The 19,995-nt window shown below is 42.4% G+C and overlaps 2 protein-coding genes across 5 annotated transcripts in view; both read right to left on the reverse strand.

The window, feature by feature from the left end:
* Positions 1-13,929, reverse strand: part of GRK7 (G protein-coupled receptor kinase 7) — a 44,899-nt gene extending 30,970 nt beyond the window's left edge. Inside the window, exons 1-3 of one of the 2 annotated variants that reach the window (XM_083442790.1) lie at positions 13,721-13,929; positions 10,033-13,221; positions 8,944-9,381 (exon numbers count right to left, since the gene is read on the reverse strand). In XM_083442790.1, coding sequence (XP_083298916.1) covers positions 8,944-9,381; positions 10,033-10,635 — 1,041 coding nt within the window. In that variant the 5' untranslated portion in view covers positions 10,636-13,221; positions 13,721-13,929. Of the gene's footprint in view, positions 1-8,943; positions 9,382-10,032; positions 13,248-13,720 lie in introns of those variants that run through there. The other variant, XM_083442789.1, reaches the window with a different exon arrangement.
* A 148-nt stretch (positions 13,930-14,077) lies between these two features.
* RNF7 (ring finger protein 7) lies at positions 14,078-19,855 on the reverse strand. Of its 3 annotated transcripts, none has more exons than XM_083443061.1 (3): positions 19,215-19,855; positions 17,277-17,324; positions 14,078-14,577 (listed from the first exon to the last, which is right to left on the reverse strand). In XM_083443061.1, the coding sequence occupies exons 1-2, from the start codon at positions 19,523-19,525 to the stop codon at positions 17,312-17,314; spliced, it is 324 nt and encodes a 107-aa protein (XP_083299187.1). In that variant the 5' UTR covers positions 19,526-19,855; the 3' UTR covers positions 14,078-14,577; positions 17,277-17,311. The 3 variants fall into 3 exon arrangements, with proteins under 3 accessions (XP_083299187.1, XP_083299188.1, XP_083299186.1); XM_083443062.1 differs by having other exon boundaries at positions 19,355-19,721; XM_083443060.1 differs by having other exon boundaries at positions 19,348-19,621.
* Positions 19,856-19,995: the final 140 nt, after the last annotated feature.

Genomic DNA, 19,995 nt, shown 5'->3' on the forward strand with positions numbered 1-19,995 from the left:
AGCTGTTCGACAGTGGAATTTGCTGCCAAGGAGTGTGGTGGAGTCTCCTTCTTTGGAGGTCTTTAAGCAGAGGCTTGACAACCATATGTCAGGAGTGCTCTGATGGTGTTTCCTGCTTGGCAGGGGGTTGGACTCGATGGCCCTTGTGGTCTCTTCCAACTCTATGATTCTATGATTCTATGATTCTATGATTCCTCTAGTGTGAGCAGTCTCTTTCTCTCCAATCTCACTATCATGCTGCAAAAACCATTTGGCCAGAGATAACTGCAGCAGAAAACACATTGGTGGGAACACCATCGCAAATGATGCTCTCTTTTAACACTTTCCAAAAATTCCAGCTGTCTCCAGAGTTGTATTTCTCTCCCTCTCATTTCTGAATTGTTTGAACACATGCTTTTTTGGCAAAACATAAACCAACTCCGACTAAACACCAAAACCTTGGAGAAAAAAATACATATTCAAGGAACCTAACTTCCAAAACAACTCATATATAACATTGAGCTAGTCTGTCAGTTTCCAATTTTTCAGTCTTTAGTTCAGTTCTCCACATTTCCACATCAGCTTGGTTAAAAAAAAAAAAAGTCCTCATGACAATTAATCAGCATTTAAGTGCACATTTCTCCTAATATACACATTTGTATATGCAGCTTTACCTAATGTGCATATTTATGCAAATCAATTTTACCTGAATGAATGCATTTTAATGTTATTTTCACGTACATGTATGCACATGTTAACCTAGTCTATGCATTTTTGTAGATATTACTTGGCTGGAAAACTATATTGCAAAATTTGGAGAAGTGCGAATTTCAAAAGATTGCTTTATTTCAAATCTGCATATTGTGCTAGAAGTGTAAACCAGATAGGTATGTTCACATTTAAACTCCACCCCCCGCCATCCCTGCTCAAATACGTGTAGTTAAGGTGGACAATCAGATATTGGACAGCAATCAGAAATCAGTACCAAATCTCTTCTGTTCTGTTGTATAAGTGTGCACACACCACCCAGATTTCCAGATACTCCACATTCCAAAAAGCTGTCCCTGGAGTCTCGACTCAGATTGAAATACAGTGCTACCTTGGGTTAAGTACTTAATTCGTTCCAGAGGTCTGTACTTAACCTGAAACGGTTCTTAACCTGAAGCACCACTTTAGCTAATGGGGGCCTCCTGCTACTGCTGCGCCGCCGGAGAACAATTTCTGTTCTCATCCTGAAGCTAAGTTCTTAACCTGAAGCACTATTTCTGGGTTAGCGGAGTCTGTAACCTGAAGCGTATGTAACCCGAGGTACCACTGTAACATGCTATGTGGGCATCTTCCCTAGAGAGAAAGGTGCTTCCCCCTGCTGGACAATACAAGAGATACAGATAAGGTGATCTCCACATGCAAGCACATATCTGGAGGTACACCCTCATTGCAATGCTCTTATGTGCCCACTGTTGTGGATGCATGCTGGATACAGATTGGAATGTGTATTCCCATCTGGGATTATACGTTGCTGCAAGAGGTTGGTTGTGTGGTGCTATAGCTGGTCTGGGGCCAGAGATTACATAATTCTTCTATACCGTATTTGACTGTGTTTACACTCCTGTTTACTAGCTGAGTTTCCAGTGATGGGTTTTTTAAAAAGCTGTCCTTCAGTGACTTTACCCCAAATGCATATGTACTTCCTTATAAAATGCTACTGTCTGATGTGTTGTTTCTCGAACCAGCTTCACACCAGTTGGAGTTCTTAAGCCATTCCTAATTCATCCCTAGCCAAGGTGTGAGCATCTTTACACTGGGTAAAGACATACCTGCCCTGTCAATGCCCCCTGGTGTGTACACAAACAGAAATAAATCTTACACTAATGAAGCTGTGCTGATGTGAACTGCTAGAGGGGAAAGAACTGTGAAATGCACCAGAGGTGGAGACAACATCTTTGTGCTCTAAGGCAGAAATGTGAATATACCCTCAGGCTAGCATAGCACTTTAGCTTGCTTCTTTTATTGTTCCAGTATCAAAGTTCTCTCTTGATGCTAATTTCGTTTATGGTACGGTCCTAATACAAGTCACCCATAGGACCCTTAAAATAAATCCACAGCAGTGTTTTTTTTAACATAGAAAAGAAAGGTACCGTATTTTTCGCCCCATAGGACACACTTTTTCCCCTCCAAAAATGAAGGGGAAATGTGTGTGCGTCCTATGGAGCGAATGCAGGCTTTTGCTGAAGCCTGGAGAGTGAGAGGGGTCGGTGCACACCGATGCCTCTAGCTCTCCAGGCTTCAGGAAGCTATCCGCAAGCCTTGCAAGCCCGGCGGGAGTTCCCACGGGCTCACAAGGCTTGCAGGCAGCAGCCTGCAGCCCGAAGCACGGGGCGCCCTCCAGAGGGCTCCTCATGCTTCGGGCAAGTGTGCGCAAGGCTTGAGGCTGCAGCCGCCGCTGGGGGGTGGGGAAATAATTTTTTTTATTCATTTCCCACCCCCAAAAAACGAGGTGCGTCCTATGGGCCGGTGCGCCCTATAGGACGAAAAATACGGTATACTTCTGGATCTGGTGAAAAGGTCCCTGGAAATGATGCACTCCATTAAAAGAAGCTAGCACTGATGCGTTGGCTGCCAATTGTGCTTTCAACGTGATTTCTAGGTTTAAAAGGACCAAGGAATAACTTGTGCAGAATGTTAACCAAAGGGCATGTAATATGCTAATGAGAAAAACCCATCCTGAGGTAGAACGGATAAACTTGAAATTGCAGATTCACAACCTGTAGCTAGCCCTTTGTTGCCTTCTTGAAATTAGAAAGCAATTCCTAAAAATCAAAACAGCTTTTCTGACGTTTTCCTAAGAAATGGAATTACACAGGAAAACAAAGGGATTTTTTTTGGGGGGGGGGATAGGGGCATTTTGTGCATGAGTTTAACCAAAGTATGCTTTTGTCCTATTCAAATATTATGATGCTGTCTTCAAAACATGTAAGATGACGCTCTGTACAAGTTACACTGACACCTGTGCACACTCCCAACATGGTACTCATGTCCTATGTCACCCACTGGTGTTTTGCCTATTGCTTGGGAAGGAGTTACATGCAAAAAAATATTTTTGTCATCTTGCCTGCTTCCTCAGAAACTCTGAACCCGCAAAGATCTAATTTAACCAGCTGTATAGTTTTATTGATTTTTCCAACAGCCTGGTTGTATTTTAATTGTATTTTGGTTTCTTGTATAGCCTTTTGTTTTGTTTTGTTGTACACCACCTTGCGCTGCCCACTTAGCAGGCGGCATATAAACATTTAAACAAATAAATAAAAATCAACTGTGAAATGGATGCTTTGTGGTGCCCAGAAAAGTTTCTTAGATTTCCAAATGTTGCCCTGAGACCAGAAAAAGTTAATGATCCTTGATATAGCTTGATATAGCAAGAACCCAATGTTGTCATACTGCGCACGCACACACATACCGTATATAGAATTCACCTTTTACAATTTACAGCTTGATCCTTTGAAAAGAACATTTGGGGTGAAATGTTTGTGCTGTTTTATTGATTGATTGATTGATTGATTGATTGCATTTATAGGGTGCCTTTCTGCTAAGGCATCCAAGGCAATTATAGCCACCAAATATTCATATAAGGATTGCAGCATTTATTTTGGTACAAATCTTTTTAAGATAACCCAGGAGGACAAGAGGGAGGAGCCACAGAGCACGCATCATTTTCTCCAGCTGCATTCCACCTGCCTTAAAAATCATAGGAACATAGGTAGCTGCCTTATACTGAGCCAAATCATTAGTCCACCTAGTTCAGCATTGTCAACTGTGACTGGCAGCTGCTCTCCAGCATTTCAGACAAGGGTTTCTCACAGTCCTACTTGGAGATGCAGGGCACTGAACCTGGGACCCTCTGCATGCAAACAGATGCTCTACAGTGGTACCTTGGGTTGCATACGCTTCAGGTTACAGACTTTGCTAACCCAGAAATAGTACCTCGGGTTAAGAACTTTGTTTCAGGATGAGAACAGAAATCGTGCTCCAGCAGTGCGGCAGCAGCAGGAGGCCCCATTAGCTAAAATGGTGCTTCAGGTTAAGAACAGACCTCCAGAACAAATTAAGTTCTTAACCCGAGGTACCACTGTACTACTGAGTTGGCCCTTCCCCTGTCAGCAGAATGTCTGCCGACATTAATGTCATTACACACTCAGCAATGAGTTTACTGAGAGCGCAACCAATGGCAGTAAGGCAAACCCACTAACATTAGTGAACATATTCCAATACTTCTAATTTGAGCATAATGCATATCTTAATGTTAGTGAAATTAAAAACCATAGGTAAGGACTAGAATCTGGCTTTATACGTGGAGGATAATAATCTTCGGATAATGGCACACACCCAAAGCTCTTCTACCATTGAACATTGTAGCAAGCAAGCAAGCAATCTTTTGGGAAAGCTCATTTGGCATTACTGATCCTCTAACTGAAGAACTCCCAATAAGCTTTGGAGAAATCTCAGGATCCCCCAAAACCACATTTGAAAACTAGTGATTCCAAACAATAGTTTGATCACCTCCTTGAGCAAACAGAGATTACAAAATGGAAAAACATGTATGGTTTCTGAATGAAGGGTACTTACGATAATCAACAAAGTCTTCATCATCAGAGTTCATTTTTTTGGCTATAGCTTTCTCACTAGCCACTCTTCCTAAAGTGGAAGTGGGCTGGACATCTTTTCGCGGAAACAAGAACGACACAATAAGTCCCTACCTTTCCCCCTTTCCCAAAAGGGTGGGGAAAGGGAAGATAAAGGAGGCAATTTAAGTCTGTGTACACAACATACATTTAAAACACATGACTTACCCCACAGAATCCTGGGAACTGTAGTTGGTTAGAGGGCTGGAAAATGAAGCTATGTTGGGGGTAAACTACAGAACCCAAGATTCTTAATAGAATAAAGCAAGGACTAGACATTTATTTAATAGGAAGAGGAAGGAGAGCAGGAAGCAAGAGGAACAACTCAGAGAATTGTTCAATTTAAGACAAATCTAAACAGAACAAAACAAAAATAGTTATCTATAGGTGAGCAACTTGCTTTCGGAAACATGATTTTGGACTAGAATGCAACTGTAGCCTCATTGGCTGTGGAGCTGCCGGTGGTTATTGTTGTGTGACGGAAGAAGACTATGTTCTTCTTCACTATCTTCTCTGGGTATTAATTTTTATTCCTTCTGTGGTCTTTCTTCTCAGTCTTTCCTTTCATAAATCTTCAACTCTTTCCTGCTCTCTCCTACCCTGAATATCTTTTTTTATAAAACCTCTATCACAATCTTTACAGAAAAACCTCCTAAGGCACTTTTGTAGGAGCCAAAATAAGGGGTTGCATGTCCCAGAGGAAAACCAGGATGCAAGTCTTTCAGGGCTACCATCCCGCACAAGACCACACTGCCCCAAAACGGGATGCCCCGATTAAATCAGGACAGTTGAGGGGTATGGAGTTACACAGCAGGCATAATATATCTCTGTGCTCCAATTTATAGGGTTACACTATTTATACAGCAGCACAGCTAATTCAACACTAACGAATGGCTACTGTCATCTAGAATGTGATGTGTCCTTAATTCAAAGAACAGTCTTCTATTTGAAGCTGTCTTCTATTTGTAGAGCTGGTCCAAGTCCAGTTTTAATTAACTGTAAGAAGGGAGAGCAAGGCCTTGCATGCCCATCAAGTTAGCACCTGGAGATACACTATATTTTTATAGTATTTGCATCCATGCATATAAAGTAGCATGTTTACATTTTATGCACACCTGTGTCCTCCTTTTTATGGGGCGAATGATGTATACATGGCCACCCTACATATTTAATAGAGTTGTCAAATTAGAGTCCTTATGCTGGTCTATGGCATTTCCCCTTACTCCTTGACCTCAGCTTAGCAGTTCCTGCAGCTCATAACATGAAGGATGACCCTTTATCAAAAGGCAATCCAGCAGTGGCCCATTTTGTTAGATACAGGTGAAATACAAATTGTCCACACACTCCAGTTGCATCTGTTTAATAGACACAATACCTGTTTTCCTCACTAAGAGACCACATTGACATTCATACAATTTGTACCATAATACATCAATAGATTTGACTTCAGGTTAATAGTCTTTTTGGCTGGCATTAATACTGCCTACCTTAGGCATAATACTGCCTTCCTTAGGAATCACATCTCTCAACTTTGCTAACATGTTCTGACTTCCAAAAGTGGCCTGATCCAGCATGCTCTTCTTATGGTCTTATGGATGTGAATACTTGAATTCTGGCATACATGAAAATGTTCCTGTGGAGGAGGTTCATTCTTGTGAAATGTGACTTCGTGAACTGTTTGCTCTTGTCACACTATAATGGACTCATTTCCCTTCTGTCAAATGCTGACAGGCATGAAAGGCTGACCAGAGTAAGGGAGGGGATGTGGCCTCTGGCAGAAAGATGAGATGAAACATTAAATGGGTCTCCAGCTGTTTTTGGACTACAATTCCCATCAACCCTGACCACTGGTCCTGCTAGCTAGGAATGATGGGAGTTGTAGTACAAAAACAGCTGGAGACCTAAGTTTGGGAAACCCTGCATTAGTGCAAACAGAAAACTGGCCCCACCAACCTCAGTCTATCCTTAACAAGCCCCACCTGCCGACCTATGTACAACCAATCCAGGGGGTGGCACTGCCTGTCATCTACCTCCCCCTTAGTCTCATGTGTTGCAGTGTTGTAGTAGAACTTAGCAGGTAGAAGATGGAGACATGACAAAAACTACAAAGTGCCTTTCTGGCTCCACCTACTGTTGGTTTTCCTGTCTTCTGCCCTACCAGTGTCAACGGGTACCACCTCCCCACTCAGATATCATAAAAAGAACTTAACTACACTTTACAGCCCAACTAGAAACTCAACCACTGCATTCCTACTTTTGAGTACACCATAGTCTTATTACACCAGTAAGTCACAGATAATGTATTGCAAGCCTTGAGCATTTATTTTAAATAGCAAATTAAAACCCTCCCTGAGAGTCTGTCTTCTGCACACAAGCCATATTAAGCTGATCTGACTATTCTGTTTTAATAAGCCCCCCCCCCAACTTTGATAATAACACAGGGCTAGTATTTTGAGAGTTCTCTTTTGATCTCTCATCAGTTACTTTTCCTGCAGGAAATACAGCCTTTTATCAAATTAAACCACACCCTTGCTTAGCTTATGCATCACAACTATCAACCAGTACCAAAAAGAGATATGCTTTAGACCTGGAGCACACTCTTCCTTTTGTGCACTCACAAACCATGGACCTGCAAATTCAAAAGGGCCTACTTATTTCTGGGAAGTTACCGTATATACAGAAGTATGACTAGGACTTACTCTAGGTTGTTTTCATGACAATTGAGCCAACACTTTTAATGATAGACATCTGACTGTGAAATACAGTCACATCACACGCAGCTCTGTTATAGCATACAAGCTTCCATTTCATAAAGCAGTTGATGAAAGATCCAACACCACTAAAATCTATTTAAATAAGGAAAGGAGGGCAGTATTCATGAATCCCAAATCAAAACATTCAAGCAATATATAGGTTTATACAACATAAAGCATACTGACATTCCTTTAACAGATCTTTTATTTGGGAAGTTTAAAAAAAAATGTGAAATGCTCTCAAATTCTGACGAGAGATACTTTCAACATAACCCTATAAACTGGATTAGAGCTTTTTTATATTAAATTGAATAGTTATCCTTATTTGTCATAGGAGCCAACTCCTAGGAGCCGTGGGGGCTTTGGCCCCCACAATAAAATATGATTATGCAGGGCGGGGTTTACCTGGGCCCCCACAATATTTTATTTAAGTTGGCACCCCTGTTATTTGCTCATATATAAGATGGTGGTTGCACAATAAAATTAATAAGAAAGGTGTACAGGGCAATGTAAATACGGTAAATATATTTGCCTCACTGTTTAGGTTTACATGCTATATACAAACCAGGAAAAGAATTCCAGCAAGCTATTTTTTGCTGCTGTCGTTCTAATGTGCGTTACATTATTAGGGCTACCTGCAGTGATTATGAACTGATCCTTATTTAACCTGTCTTAACAGCGGTTACACAAGAAACGTAAATTGGATAACAAATGCAGCACATTATGTACCATATTTACATTACCCAAAATTTATTGTATAATTCCCACTTAAACCTTGAGCGCTTTGTATCAGAATCAGTTCATAACCCTCACAGGTAGTGCCATTAAAGCTATATACTAATGGCCAATGGTGCTCTTCTTTTTGTTTGCAAATATACAGTTGAATGTGACATGTTACCAAACTCCCCACCACTGGTAGGGGTATTCGTACATTTTGACCCAGAATGTGCAAGTGAGTATGTGGTAGGTTAGCTGTGGGTTGTACTGCTGCAATAAGAATAATATGGAAAAACTGAGATGAGATGAGATAATCCTTTACAATATGGGTGAACAATAAGAGGGAATCACCACTGAAACAGACAATAGATGCTCTTGTGCCATTCCCATTCCTTTCAGTGGGGCTTGCACAGAAAACCTTTCCACTGCTTTGTGTCTCCTTATCCGGTAGAATTGGCACTCATTACATTAAGGCTTTCACTCCCCAACAATTCCTCATTTTTGGAGCTCCTCATAGGCTGTTAACAGAAACATCTGACTTGCATAATGCCTCAAAACCTAACAGCGTTGTGTTTTTTTTTTTGCAAGGTATAATTTCTTTTTAAGCAGGCGTGCCAGTCAAATTGCTCCACCATGCATCCAAATAGTTAATAAAGTAAATCCTCTTTCCATCTGTCACTTAGAATGAAATGACCACATAAGATATTTAGTGGAGAACAAATCCCAAAGGAATTAAAGGGGGGGCTCAGTGCATTGGAAATAGAACAAGCTCTCCCAACTAGCCAAGCAGCCCTGCACGGTGAACTCTCACTTACCCTCTGGTTTATGGACTTGCCTTCCTTGACTTCCACCGCCAAGCCAAGATCAGACAATCGGCAGTGGCCATTATCATCCAGGAGGACATTTTCAGGCTTCATGTCCCTGTAGACAATTTGGATGGAGTGGAGGTGCAGCATCCCACAGGTGATCTGAGCCGAGTAGAAGATGACCCTATCCATTTCCAAGCCTCTTTCGCCCACATTGTAAATGTGATATTTAAGATCCCCACCATTCATCAGGCTCATGACAAGACACAGGGCGGCTTTGCTCTGATAGGCATAGGACAGCGTGACAATGAAACGGCTGTTGACTTTCTCAAGGATCTCCTTCTCTAACAGAGCCATCTTTTCGCCACCTTTTTTCTTTAGTCGTTTTTTGTCCAGTTTCTTGCAGGCATACATCTTGCCAGTATTTCTCACCTGAATGGCACAAACCTAAAGCAGCAAGTTGAATGAAAAAAGGGAAAGTCTTAAGTAAGCGATGCAGACTCGGAACTGGAGAGACTATATGTCCCTTATTGCTGTTTTCATCACAATATCCATTGCTTTCAGTTTTAATTTTTTTAAAAACACACACAAATACCCCTTAGATTATATACTGTATTCTTGGAGACTATTATGCTATTTATGGGTTCTCTACAATGCTTTGTAGATTATTTGAAAGGAATGAATGGAGCCGCAGTAGCAGCCATAAGTGTTTCCATTGGGAAACCTATTTCATCTCATGTCTTATTTGCATAATTTATGTTCTTAACACTTACTGTACATTGCCCAGAGAACTTTTTATTGGACAGTATAAAAATACTGTAAATTAAACAAGCAAGCAAACCACATGTAAGACATTTTGAGGAACAAGAAGGAAGGGATAGTTGTGAAAAATAAATGAACCCCTGCCCCATGCTCCTGAGTACATGTTAGTGCAGAGGAGATTATCAGAGAAAAGGCTGAATATGGGCTTACGTCACAAGAGATCTTGTGCATGCAGAGGACTGGCAAGTTGCCCAGTGCCTGTTGCCTGCTAAAGGCCATTCATTGCATGGCCTAGGCCTATCTGCTTGCCCAGGAGATGAAAGAATAGCTCCTTACCTCTCCAAAGCCTCCTTTGCCTAGTACTCGGAATTCGTCAAAGAGCTTCTCGTTTATAGGTTGCCGCTCAAAGCCTTTCCATTGCACAAACTTATCAAAGAATGGGCTAGCCTGGAAGTCATCAAAGGGTTTCCCCTTGAGATAGGCATTTGTCTCTTCCCTGGCTGATAATGTGACTTTTTCAAAATCATCCTTGCTAGCTGCCTGGCACTTGCTTGACAAGTCTGCACTGAGAAATTTCAGGTAGCTGTTGCTGCAATTCTTCAAGTACATGTTGACTATGCCTTCTAGGTAGCTGTCCTTGATGTGGTCCTCTGCCAGCTCCCAAGCGACCACTTCGTCCAAAAACTCTCTGGCCTTCAGGTACTCAGGCACCGTTTCCAAGAATTCCCGGAAAAAACTCTTGCCAATGGGCTGTTGCTCGCAAATGGACTCATAATCCATAGTCATCGACTTTTTGATCTCCGCACATTCCTCAACCTTGGGCAGAGCTAGGTTCCTGCGTCTTTTTTGCATCTCCTTGGCATCCACATCGCCGCTTTTCCTGGCCTCAAGGTATGCTGTGTTGGCGATCAGGTTATCCAGTCCCCCCATGTCACACATCTTGGCGATGTACTAGGGTGGCAGAGCCTCAGTGGGGCAAGAACACTGGCTTGCCTTGGGGTGGCTGCCTTGGTATGGCTTTCCCTGCGCCACTGCCTGAGTGTAAGTGCAGGCTACAAACACATGTTAGGGAGACCGACTACTTTAGCATTAAATACCTCTCAAGGATTTTCACTAAGTACCTTTAGGTGTATGTACCATTTGTGGAAAGTGGCTGGTAAGAGGTTTCTCTCTAAGGAGCTTTGGGTTTGCTATCTATAGCTAAATGGATGACAGCCCAGGAGAACCTCATCACGGCTGCCACAACTATCTGGCGTACATTTCTCAACTCAGCTCCTACTCTTCCTCACACAGGCCTGAGACCACTCTGACCTCCGTTTCAACCCCAGGTCCATAGAGAACACATGGCATCATGCCCTTTCAGAGAGCTGATATGTTTTCCTGCCCACCATCCCTGGTACCTTGATTCTCCACAGCACGTCCACCATGTCTGCAGGCTCTGAAGCTGGCTTTTTAAAAGGGAATTTGAGATTTTCTGTGTTTTGCAGTGCTTCAAAAGAAAACATTCAGCAAAAACGACAGCTATCTTCGGAACCACATAATTATTTGAAGTGGCAAGTTGAGAAGGAAGTATCAAAGGCTTTAGTCAGATTTCTTTTAAAATGCACCATTCAGTCCTAGAGTGAAAATCTACCTCAACATACAGATAGATGCCATCCAGGGAAATAACAGTATTGTGAGCTGCACTTTTATACTGCACAAAATCTTCGTTGTTGTCATGGCACAGCTCCCTCTGAAGGAACCCAAATCGGCTTAGACAAAGAGCAAGCGAAGAATAATTGGTGCTCTAAAAATAAGGATGATCCCATGTACAATCAGAACAAGAGAGTCTGTTTCCTTCGCAACATGGCAGAAGTTGATTCTCATTTCCAAAATATAACTCGGGTGTCACAATTCTGGCTCCTGAAATTGAAAAGCCCACTTGAAACTAAGTTTTTACTTCAGTTCTTCCGTGATTCTGACAGAACTAATGGGATTACAATGGGAGCTGATAGTGACCCCTATATTTAGATGTCCTAACACTTCTTTACAAAGGATTGCTGTGATTTATTTTAATAACTCTCACACCTCCAGTGCTGGGGAGCGGAGAGGGGAGGGGTCATTCTCCAATTGTCCCAAGGGGTCAGTATGCACAGTAGGACCAGCCTTTGCTGTGTTCCAGTTAGAAGAAGAAAACATTTTCAAAGGTCATTTTCCCTGTTCTCATTTGCATTTATCAGGCACACTGTGGTGATCTGTCTAAGCAAGTTACAAGTCCCAATGCAGTCTCAGGCATGTAGCCAAAACAACCATACATTCATAAGGCTTGCCAGTGGACATACAGCTCCTGAAACATGATTTCTGCTCAGGCACACTTTGTACTATCTTTTTGTAGCAGAAACTGGAACAAAGTTAGTAAATTAATTAATACCACTTCAAAACTAGTCAGTGGCTCAGAGGTTCAGACCAATTCCAAAACAACCCTATAAAGACCAAATGTGTTCATACTTATGAAGCTTGACTTACTTTTGATCGATAGTTAAACTGAATAGTTTCCTGCATATTTGTAGTGAAGTGTTCATCTTGTGGCATCCAGGATCATTTGAGATACATGTAGAAGACGGCAGTAGGGAACGGGGGCTCAGAGGCTTTGTAAGCAGCATGGAAGCCCTCAAGGGCATCATTGTGCCCATGGGCACCCCAATGGCAAACATTCAGGGGACAGCCAGTAAGTTCCACCACCGCTTAGACTGTATACCAACTTGTGCCTACATGATCCAGGTTTATGTAAAGAATACAACAATTTTGCACATCTCAATTCTTATGGGGGGGTGTTCTTCAGAAGTTTATAGCAAATGGTAGCAGCTTTCATGAGATTAAACTGTTGTAGAGGTGAGACAGAAAGTTGGTTTATGAAACTGCAGTTTTGAACTCAAGTCCATGCAAGGATGGAAACCTCAACCTTCATTTAAGCTACTCAGCAGGGGCTGGTATTCTAAGCCTGGATTTGTATGAATGGTGAAATGGTTCATTCAAGGTTGAAGTGGGTGCCAGAAAATAAAATGGCTGTTTCAGCACTGTTTTCAGTATTTTAAATGCTGCAGGTTAAACTCACTTAAGTTTCTGAAACCAACGAGATTTAAAGGAGCTCAGTCTAAATAAATAAATACATACTATAGGTCACATGGAGTCAATATTAATGCCTGATTTTTCCCATTATTCTGCTGCTCCTCTTGGGCTATCTATCTGGAAAGATAAGATATATTCACATTGGTCTCATCTTGATTATAATTAAGAACAAGGTTGCTTATTTGTTTGTTAAGGGGGTGGGAGGGCAAATATGTAATAATGTAATGATTATCATGATCCAAAGGGCTACACGTGAAATGCACTGGGGCTCTCCTGCACCTCCCCTTTCCACAACAACCTGTCCTGCTATCCAAAAGTGTTTCTGAAGGTTAAGGGGACCGTCTGGCATAGGAATTGTTGCACTGCAATGGGATACAGCCAGAAGGGAAAATTCATACACATGCAAGTATCTGGATCCTGGCTTTGGGGGGGGGGGTTACATATACCATACAGCAGCAATTATTTGCTAACTATCAGTCATTTTGGGATGTGGGTGGCACTGTGGGTTAAACCATAGAGCCTAGGACTTGCCGATCAGAAGGTTGGCGGTTCGAATCCCCGTGACGGGGTGAGCTCCCGTTGCTCTGTCCCAGCTCCTGCCCATCTAGCAGTTCGAAAGCACATCAAAGTGCAAGTAGATAAATAAGTACCAGTCCGACGGGAAGGTAAACGGCGTTTCCGTGTGCTGCTCTGGTTCGCCAGAAGCGGCTTAGTCATGCTGGCCACATGACCTGGAAGCTGTATACCAGCTCCCTCGGCCAATAAAGCGAGGTGAGCGCTGCAACCCCAGAGTCGGCCACGACTGGACCTAATGGTCAGGGGTCCCTTTACCTTTATCAGTCATTTCTGTTAGTCTTCAACTAACAAGACTTTTTAATGTTTGCATTTTCCGTTATATTGCTTTACGGAAGAAAACAACCCGAGCACTTCACAGGGTAAAAGGTTCAAGAGTGAGTGTTGGAGAAAGGGCATTAGGTCAGTGGCAGTGCCTCTGCTTCACATGAATAAGGTCCCAGGTTCAGTCTCAAGGTAGGGCTGGGAGAGACTCCTGCCTGAAGCCCTGCAGTGCCGCTGCCAGCAAGTGTAGGCAATACTGAACTAGACAGACCAAGGCTCTCACTTCGTATAAAGTAGCTTCCTATGTTCTTACGAGAAATTTGTGAGAAATACATATTTAAGAATATCAATTTTAACCTTATTAGTGCCAAAGTAACAATTATTTATAAATACCTAAAGGAAATATTTTATCATAATGAAAGAAAGCAAAAACAAATGCATCGCCAACAACTATTTATTTCAGTTGAATTCCTCAGTTCAGACAAAAATAAGTGGCATTTCTAGCTGGAACTGCTTTGAACATAGATAACTGTGGGCCTCATAAGTTCCAAAGCATTCCTAAACAAATGTACAGAGTTCACACTAAATGTTTAGATACATTCTTCAACGCTGTGTATCTAACGTTTTTGATGAAACCACGCTGATCCCACAGACCAACACAAAGATTTCAAATCCAACTCCATAAACTTGCATCAACCTAGACCTAAATAAATAAAATGGACTCTCCCATGACATGAATGCTCCCCTTGTTCATGGGGGAATATGTCTTTGGTTGCACATCATTCCAAAGAAGTCCGAAGAAGAACTGCCAGTGCTTTTATTTGCCTATTCTCTGAACCACCCAGTCCTGTTGGCAGAGGGGGCAGCGGTTGTTCTGTTTCACCCACAGTGACATGCAGCAGTTGTGGAAGGAATGATTACACTCTCCCCAGACCACTGAAAGAAAAAGAAGAAGAAAACTAAACTTGAGTCAGCAAGTTAAAAATGGTTAGATCTAATACAAAGTGCTAGCATTTATCTCAATATAATATTCAGTATTGCTGTAGGACTTTGCTTCTTGTAAATACAGTCATGGGAAAAAGAAAGCGACCCTCTTTGAATTATGTGGTTTTACATATGAAGACATAATAACAACCATCTGTTCCTTAACAGGTCTTAAAATTAGGTAAATACAACCTCAGATACGTCATACACATGACATATTACACCATGTCCTGATTTATTTAACAGAAATAAAGCCAAAACGGAGAAAACATGTGCGAAAAACGAAGTACACCCTTACTGCTTCCATAGAAATTAAGAGGCCAAGTAGCAGACAGGTGCTGCTAATCAAATGTGCTCACCTAATTGATCATCAGTAAGTGTGCCCACCTCTATGCCTCTATGAAAGCCAACGTTTTAGCAGTTTGCTGGTCTGGAGCATTCAGGTGTGTTATAACACAATGCCAAGGAGGAAAGATGACACAATGCTCTTAGAGAAGCAAGTGCTGCTGCCTATGAAACTGGGAAAAGTTCTATGGCCATCTCCAACCAATTTTAAGTTTATCATTCTACAGTGAGAAAGATTATTCAAAAGTGGAAAACATTCAAGACAGTTGCCAATCTTCCCATGAGTGGATGTCTCAGCAAATTCACCTCAAGGTCAGACCCTGCAATGCTCACAGAAATTGCAAAAAAAAAAAAAAATCCCAAGAGTTATATCTCAGGCCCCACAGGCCTCAGCATGTTAAATATTAAAGTTCATGACAGTACAATCAGAAAAAGATGGAACAAGTATGGCTGGTTTGAAAGGGTTGCCAGGAGAAAGCCTGTTCTCTCTAAAAAGAACATGGCAGCATGGATTAGGTTTGCAAAGTTGCATCTGAACAAACCACAAGATTTCAGGAACAATTTGTTTGGCCATAATGCACAGCGCCATATTTGCTGGAAACCAAACAGCATATCATCCTAAGTACTTCATACCAACTGTCAAGCACGGTGGTGGAAGGGTGATGCTTTGGGCTTGTTTTGAAGCTACAGGACTTGGAAACATTGCAGTCATTGAGTCAACCGTGAAGTATTACCAAAGTATTCTACAGTCAAATGTGAGGCCATCTGCCTGACAGCTGAAGCTTGGCTGAAATTGGGTCATGCAATGGGACAAGGATCCTAAGCAAACCAGCAAATCTACAACAGAATGGCTGAAAAATAAAAGAATCAAGGTGTTGCAATGGCCCAGTCAAAGTCCAGACCTCAACGCAAGTGAAATGCTGTGCAGGACCTTAAGAGAGCTGTGCATCAACAAATGCCAGCAAACCTCAATGAATTGAAGCAACGTTGTAAATAAGAATGGACCAAAATTCCTCTGCAATGATGTGAGAGACTGATAAAGCACTACAGAAAATGATTACTTCAAGTTATTGCTGCTAAAGGTAGTTCTACAAGCAAATGAATCATTAGGTGTACTTAGTTTTACACACATAGCTTTTCCCTTTCATCTGAGGTTGTATTTACCTAATTTTAATATCTGCGAAGGAACAGATGATTGCTATTATGTCTTCATATGTAAAACCACCTAATTCAAAGAGGGTGCACTTTCTTTTTCCCATCACTGTAGCTATGCTCCAAAGCAGTGTCTTCCAAATATAATGAAACACCTTTTTTTCTTGAACAGCAGGCGTTCATGCCACCCAGCATGACACAGAGTGGTTTGGGATATGGCCTTGGAATGGTGGGATAAATCTACTTGTTCAAAGAAAGGAAGCCAAGAGTCTGACTGAGCATGTGAGAATTTGGGTGTGCCAAAGTAGTTCAAAGTAGCCTAAGACTTTACAGCACATGAAGAATTGTTGTCTAAGCTTATTAGCATTTCTTACTCAAATACTTCACTTTTACAGATTTCGCTATCAGCACCATTCAAAAGCTATTATTATTGTGTGGAGACCGTCCAAAATATACTTCCAGAATACCAGGCAGAACCTGCACTATTTGCTTTTAAAAGCTCAGGTATACATTTTTATGTTAAAAAGAAGTATTGCAAATTTCTTCTATGTGAAGATTTCAACCCAGCATCACTTTTCATGTTCTTGGTTAATGCATTTTAGCAGTTGATAGTGCTTTGCTACATAAATTACCATGTGCTGAAGTGCAAAATATCAGACTCAGTACTTTCTACATCTACAGTATTTTAAAAGCAAGATCAGTCTGGAAATACAAACAAATAAGTGGTGGTAAGAATTCAACTTTTTAATGCCCATTTTAATAAAAAGCACAATACAAAAACAGCACCCTTGAATCCTCAAAATCAGCAAGTAAAAGTAAGTTGTGAAACCAATTTTTGTTTTTGTTTTAAGATCCCAAGATTTCTTTCAACAAACCATTTTTATGAAAAATGCCTGAAGATACAACAGACCTCACCAAATCAAATGTTTTAGCTTATGTAACTAGTATTTCATGGTTACATACCCATACATAAAAGACAAATTGCAGATTTCCTATGGCCAAGTATTTTATACAAATGTATGTCATTTTACATTAATGAAGCTTTCCTGAATTTTATTGCACAAAAATAAGAGCTATTTAGCTGAAACTTTAAAAAGCACCCCACTAAGAAAAAGCCTTTGGTTGAATAACAAGAGAATGAAATCACAACATACCAACACAATCTTCTTGTTTGTTTTCAGCTTGACATCTAAGGCAGGCATCTAGATGTAAACAAGGACAAGACTAAGTATGATGTTCTGAAAGCAGCTCTGAAAAGTGTGTTTCCAAAGCATCTACAGTCACTGACAAACATTTAATGGTGCACGCATACTGTGTCATGTAATCTAAGCACCTCAAGATCATTAATCTAAAACTTACCCTAATGCATGACCTTCCACTAACTCAGCCACTTCCACACCACAAAAGCTAGGCTCTTCCAACTTACTTTAGAAAATTTAGGGTTCACGCTGATAATTAATAGTTTGCTTTCTCTGTGATCTCATCTTTGTCTGAAGGACTATGTGGAGAAATGTGGTGAACAATCCAGCAGTAAATTAATTCACTGTGCAGTAATTCCTCTTCCTAACACATCACTTCTTAGAAGAATGCCCTGGAGCAAATACACTGAGATAGCCAGTGGCGTAGCGTGGGGGGTGCAGGGGGCCCTGGCCGCAACATCTGGGGGTTAGGGTTAGGGGGCGCAAATTACTTGCCTTGCCCCGGGTGCTGACAACCCACGCTATGCCACTGGAGTTAGCTCAGTTGGTAGAGAATGAAACGCTTAATCTCAGGGTTGAGCCTCCTAAAGATTCCTGCATTGGCAGAGGGGATTGAACTAAATGATCATCTTGACACCTTCCAACTCTACAAATCTATGATATTCCGTGCAGACAGTATGCCTCTGTGTAAGGTACACTGGACTGACTGCTTTGGGAAATTGGCCCCCAAACACAGCCACATTGTTACTTCTATGGTTATTACAAAAACACCTCAAATGGAAGAAAATGTAACTGGAATCCACAGGATTTCATTGCTGTCACCCAGATGCGTAATTTAAGCATACATTTTATAAAAGAAAAATTAATACTGCTTCTGGTGAAAAGATGAATGGCCATTCTACCAATTTAGGGAGCCAATTGTCCATAGGCACTGGTCACAGAGAAAGCATAGCTTTACCAGTGCTGCCCTCAGGCCAGAAAGGGAGTGGGATCACCATGAAAACAGATACAGCACAAAGCAAGCATCCTACATATAGTGATGCTCAAAGTCAGAGACAGCATCCTTTTATTACAGACACATTAAATCACATATATCTTCAGGAACAACAGCAAATAGGAAAAAAAGACTTGTAAAAATGCAATGAAGGATAGGATATAGGATCTGCTCTAGTGATATGTACAGTTCATAAGGGTGATATTTGGTTACCAAATAGGAAAACCAGCCAATTCATTTATTTTGCACAAGCTTACTCATGGGTATGCGCATTGTAACAAATCTTACTGCATTCCCATGGTGATATCTTCTTAAGTGAATACATAAAAGACTTGTTAACGTCCAGGCGTAACCTTTTATAATCTTATCCTGAACAGAATCATGGAGTTTATCCAGAGAGTCTTATGAAAAAGAGGGAAGGCAGTGGTGGTGGTTTGCTTCCTCAGTTAGAACCTCGGGATCCTATGGCTGTGTTAGGATCGAAAAGGAGCAAGCAGCATGTTCTTCTCTTTAATATAAAAACTAGAAATGCTCCAACCATTTTAATTTTAGGTCTCTCATTGTCTACAGCGGCCTAGATGCTCTCTCAGGGGCAAGGCCCCATACGTGAGCATAGGAAAGCAGCTAGGAACCTCTCGTCTGGCCCAAGGGTGGGGAAGGGGCGCAGGGCAGGCCTTATCTCATCAATGCCCATGTTGAAGCACAGTTTAGTTGCCGGTAGCGTCGGCAGGGCATCCTGAAGCAGCAGACAAAAAGGCCCGTTCCCCCTCCCTCCTACCCAGGGGGAGGAAACGCCGGCGCCCTGCGGCCTTCGCAAAAAAAAAAATAACGAGAGAATAAAACACTAATATTGCCCGGGTTTGGGGGGGGTGAGAAGAGACACTTCAGGAACCCCTCACCGGGAGGAGACGAGGCCTAGCCCGGCCCAACCTCGCCCAGGGCGCCTGAGAAAGGACGGAGGAGGCCGCCGCTGCCGCCTCCTGAGCGAGGCCTTTGTTCCGGGGCCCGGCTTTCGCCGCTCCCTCGTCTTACCCATGACCTGCACCCGGCAGATGGCGCAGGTGTCGCACTCCACGTCCCAGCTCCACATGGCCACGGCGTTCCACTTCTTCAGCGAGAACATCTTGTCGACGCCGCCCGACTTCGAGCCCGAGAAACCCGCGTGAGGAGCCGAGACACCTGGCTCGTCCCCGTCCTCCACGTCGGCCATGGCTGGGGGCGGCAGGAGGAGGCGGCGGCGGAGGCGACGGCAGCAGCTGCTCGCTTAACCGCCCGCCTGGCTCCCCGAGCGGCGGAGCGGAGCTCTACCACCACCCAGCGGTGGCGAGAGGGCTGAGGCCTAACGCGGGACGGGGCCTGAGCTCTGTGCGGGGTCGATTTGCAAGCCTCACCGCAGAAACATAGGGTGGGGGGCGGTGTCTTGTGCCACAGGCGCAAAATCCTCCGTTATAGCCCGTGTTAAATAAGCAGGGAAACGTGCCGCCGTCTCCAGCTTTTGTATATGCACAGCTGCAGTGCCGGATTTACGTATAAGCTAAACAAGCTATAGCTTAGTGCCCCACTCTGTTGGGGACCCCCCAAAATAATTAAAGAAAAAAAACCCCTGGATGTACATTTCCAAAATATAAGATGAAAAACAAATAAAATAAAACCTACATACAGCAACAGTGTTTTGTGTTT

Source organism: Podarcis tiliguerta (assembly GCF_965153285.1).
Source record: "Podarcis tiliguerta genome assembly, chromosome: 5".
In the NCBI taxonomy this organism is placed as follows: domain Eukaryota; kingdom Metazoa; phylum Chordata; class Lepidosauria; order Squamata; family Lacertidae; genus Podarcis; species Podarcis tiliguerta.